The sequence below is a fragment of the Urocitellus parryii genome, chromosome 7 (assembly GCF_045843805.1).
Source record: "Urocitellus parryii isolate mUroPar1 chromosome 7, mUroPar1.hap1, whole genome shotgun sequence".
Taxonomy (NCBI): Eukaryota; Metazoa; Chordata; class Mammalia; order Rodentia; family Sciuridae; genus Urocitellus; species Urocitellus parryii.
Window position 1 is genome coordinate 166,448,313 of NC_135537.1, and position 4,249 is coordinate 166,452,561.

A 4,249-nucleotide genomic window follows, 5' to 3' on the forward strand; every position below is an offset into this window, starting at 1 on the left:
CCTTGGACCATATTTTTATACAAGATTAATAAAGATGTTTGCAAAAAATCAGTGTCCGTTCGGTGCCCACTCCCATTTCACAGAGCCGGTTTCGCTCAGCAAACGCTTTACTTGTACAAGCTCTTCACAGCTTGTTTCTGCAAAGAGGCTGGTGAAGGGGAGAAGGGTTGCTTCTGCACTAGAGTCGCAGGGGACAGAGCCCGCTTTGAGAGGCCTATTTGCTCCAGCGACTCGTCCACGTACCCTGCGGGAGGGCGGAGGGAGCACGTGGAGGGTGTAGCCGGCAGTTCGGAGATGTGGAGGGTGTAGCCAGCAGCTCGGAGATGCGGAGACTCGCCGGATTAGCACCTCCTAGGTCCGCCTTGCTGCTGCCCCCCACTTCCGCTGGGGCCTCCTACCTGGATACCTCGCCCCCTTTTCCTTTGCCGGTCCTACTTTAGTCACGCCTCCCTCTGCGCCTGCGCCTAGTCCGTCCCCGTTTCTTTCGGTGTGCTCCCACTCTTCGCCTGCCGCCCGCCAGTCCCGCCGCCGCCGCATCTGCTTTCCCGCCTCCGCCCCATCTGCCCTGTCCTGATTCTCCCCGGCCCGCCCGCCCTTCTCCGGCGGAGCCCCTGGTCTGCATCGCCAGCCCAGCGCGCCTGCTCTCACCTGGGCTGAGCGGTCCCAGGTTGGGCAGGAGCTTGGAGCGGCCGGGCTGGTGGGGCTTGGGAAGGCGGATGTCGGGGGGGCCGGGGATTCGGCTCCGCGTCCTGCATTCTGGCCGCATCCGCCCGGCCAGTTTGGGTATCTGAGAGTAGGGGTTGCGCGCACCTGGGGCAGGCGCCCGGCAGGAGAAGGAGGAGGGGATAGTGGTGCCGGGAGTGGGTTCTCGGAGGCCAGAGGTGGTGGAGGGGACTGTGTGTGACCGGAAGAGTCCCCTCTCCAGTGGCCCCCAGCCCCGCGCCTCTGGCCCCGGGCCTCTACCCACTGAGCGCGCACTCGGTTTGCACAGTGTGTGCAGCGAGCGCGCTAGCTCCGTGTTGGAGAGGCCGCTGACGCGCGCCGCCTGACAGAAGAAGTTGAGGCCAGCGTGGGCGCGCGACGACCGGCCCTGGCCGCGGGCCCGACCCCTACAGCCCGGGCTCAACTGCAAAGCCCTCTGCTTCTTGACGTAGTAGCTTGAAGGAGAGAAGTGGGGTATCCGTTTTAGACAATGCCTCCTTCGTCCCCTCCATCTCACAGGCTCCTAAACTCAAGGAGAACAGTAAGCCACTTGTCTTTGTCTGGGGTGGCTTGGGGCCCAGGAAAAGGACCCAGAGTTCAGGGCTCCTATCTTTGGGGCTTGGGATCTAGGGACGGTTGTGCCCACCTCATCACCTCCTGTGCGGACTTGGAGGGCACAAAGCCCTGGCTAAGCAGCTTGAACAGGATCTCTATGAACAGGGTCTTTAGGCTCTTGGGGTCACAGACCCGACGGTTTCTCACTTGCCCTGGGGACAGCAAAAATGAGTGTGAGGAGAGGCCTCCTCCCCAGGTCAGGCCCACTCCTGCCACACCAGTCTTGTGCTCACGCATGCATTGAGCCACGTAATGGTTGTCAGTGAGGACACCCAGGAAGTCTTTGAAGCTTACGATTCCATCACCTGGAAAGAGAGAGAGGAGGATGCAATGGGTGCCTGCCCCTGCAGAAGGCTTGCCCTGTATACACAGACTCAGGGTTCCCATGTGTGTGGTTCACCTTGCTGTCTGCCTCTCCCTGCCTGCCCTTCCAGGATATTTCAGATTGTTCATCTGCAGCCCAAAAGGTACACACATAGCATGAAAGTTGCCCTGGGCAATGTGGATATCCAACTGGGTCCACAGAGAAGCTAAAGGTAGACCCTAATTTGAGTAGGGGAGAAATAGCCCTTGAGTTGGGGCAGCCACATGTCAGGATAAGAATTAAATCAGCAGCAATGTTTAAAGGCCATGGGATAATGATGAGGAGGACTCTTTTCCCAGGAGAGGGAACTTTAAAGTACAACTAGGGAGGAATGTTGTGGACAGGGCTAGCATTCATCAGGAGACTACCTGGAGGTGGGAGAGTGCAAGAGGGCAGAGATGGGACACCCACCATCCAAGTCTGCCAGCCGAAGAGCCTCACACATCTCCTGAGGGCCCAGTTGGATACCCACATTGCGCAGGGCAATTTTCATGCTGTGCATGTCCACGGTGCCTGTTGGGCTGCAGCTGAACAGTTTGAAGATATCCTGGAAGGCTGAGGGTAGAGGGGAGCAGGCAGCAAGGTGAACAGCACACATAGGAACCCCGAGCCCTAAGATCTGCCTATTGCAGCTAAGGTGGAACATCTGATGCCTTAGGTTACCTCAGCCCCCTGGACATATATAACTTTTAATACAAATAACAGTAGTGGCAGCTTTGTATTGGCACTTTAGTGCCCATTCAGTCTTAAAATTCAAACATGAGTCTTGGACATGTTTATATGAAAAGCATTCAAAACTCATGTTCAAGGTCATACCTGGTAGTCTGACTAACTATGATGCCCTGGAACCCTGCTGGGGCCTGGCATATAGGAGGCACTGAAAAGTGTTGATGTAGAAAATTATTCTGCTCTGAAAGGCCCCTGCCAACACCAGGATATATCTTTGAGGAACACTGGGGAAGTGATTCTTTCTACTCTTGCACTCCCCACCCATAGCCTAGATCCTAGGCAACAGGGGAACTCATTCTTTTTTTCACCCTGTCTCCTTCTTTCCCTCTTCCCTTCTTCCTTTCTATCTTGCCTATCTGTCCATTTGTTCAGCCAATCTATCCATCCAAATACCATCATTTGCCTATCCAACACTCCATCCAGTTTCCTTTCTACGCATGTGTGCGCGCACACACACACACACACCAGGCACATCAGTGAATTTCAGTTTGTAGAGATGAACAAATTTATATTGGCATGGAGGGAAGGTTGTAAATACTGGCTTCTTGCAAGGTTTATAGATACTGACTCCAGCTTCAGGGCGGAAAACCTCTCATAGTTCTGCCCTGAGCACCCCCTAATTTCCCTCCCCACTCCCAGCCTAGGACTCTCACCTGTCAGCTGCCGGGGTGTCAGGGGCAGGAGATTCTCGTCTGTCATGCTGCCCCAGGGGGAAGAGGTTGGTCAGGTCTTGGCACCTGCTGCAGAGAGATGCCAGGGCCAGGCAGGCCTTGCCCAAACCCAGTGCCCCCTGTCTGGCTTCCCCACCCTCACCTCTGAGATCTGGCATCTGCTCCTGACCAAGCTGGGTGGGCAGCCACAGGGCTCTTGAATTCTTTTGCCCTCTGTGTAGTCTGCTCAGTCTTTGTGGCTATGGCTTCTGGTGGCTCTGTCTGGGTCATTTGGGCAGTGTGCAGCTGACACCTCCCTTTCTGCACCCTGCTGGACTGCTCCTCACCTCGATCTTGTGTGAGCAGCCTTCGAGGCTTCTGTGGAGGCCTTAGAGGCATGGAGAAGACAAGGCAGAGGGGCTCAGGCCACTGGAATGTTGACTCCAGAGGATCTGGGACCAGGCCTGTGGGTGTGTGCAGGTCTTCCTCCTCCCATGAGGTATCCATAACCCTCCCTCCAAGAGGTTCTGAGGGCAGGGCTATGGCAGTGATACTCCCCCCACCACCTCTGGTGAGGGAGGAGGACCCTCCTCCAACCCTGATCACCTGTACCTTTTCTGTGTGGGTGGGGATCTCTTGGTCTTCTGCCTTCTTCTGCCTGAAAGGCAGAGTCACAGGCTCTGAGGCTGCTCCAGTGCCCCAAACCTATAGCCCCCAGGCTGCCTTTGTGGTGGATTTTGTCTTTGGCGGGAGATACACTCTCTCTCTCACCAGAGATCTGCTTCTCCCTGTTGATCACCTGCTGCTTTATTCTTCTGAGTTTTTGCCTCCCTTAAGACACCCGAACTTGTGACTCCACTCTGGATATTAAGTCAGAATGACAGAGGCCCAGAGAAGTAGGTCCCAGGGGCCCAAAGCCAAGAACTGAGAGGGTGAGGGTCCAGCCCAATATAGAGCTGTTTGCCATATTAAAAAAAATTCCATGAAACCTAAATAAATTTAAAAGAATAAGAATTATATAATGTCTGCTCTTGGGTCATAATGGAATTAAAATAGAAATCAATAATACAAAGATAGCTGGGGGGCCAGGCATGGTGGTACGTGCTGGTGATCCCAGATCCAGCTATTCAGGAGGCTGGGGCAGGACTACAAATTTGAGGACAGCCTGGGCATCTTTTTTTTTTTAATA

At 54.9% G+C, this 4,249-nt stretch overlaps 1 protein-coding gene across 1 annotated transcript; it reads right to left on the reverse strand.

Moving 5' to 3' along the window:
* Positions 1 to 107: 107 nt before the first annotated feature.
* On the reverse strand, positions 108 to 3,722 carry LOC113196374 (uncharacterized; the record flags this gene model as incomplete). Its single annotated transcript, XM_026408269.1, has 9 exons — positions 108 to 265; positions 649 to 810; positions 979 to 1,157; positions 1,349 to 1,469; positions 1,551 to 1,622; positions 2,093 to 2,236; positions 3,064 to 3,110; positions 3,224 to 3,448; positions 3,673 to 3,722. Coding segments are annotated over 9 exons (1,158 nt in total), but the record flags the coding sequence as incomplete, so codon positions are not given.
* Between the last annotated feature and the right edge of the window lie 527 nt (positions 3,723 to 4,249).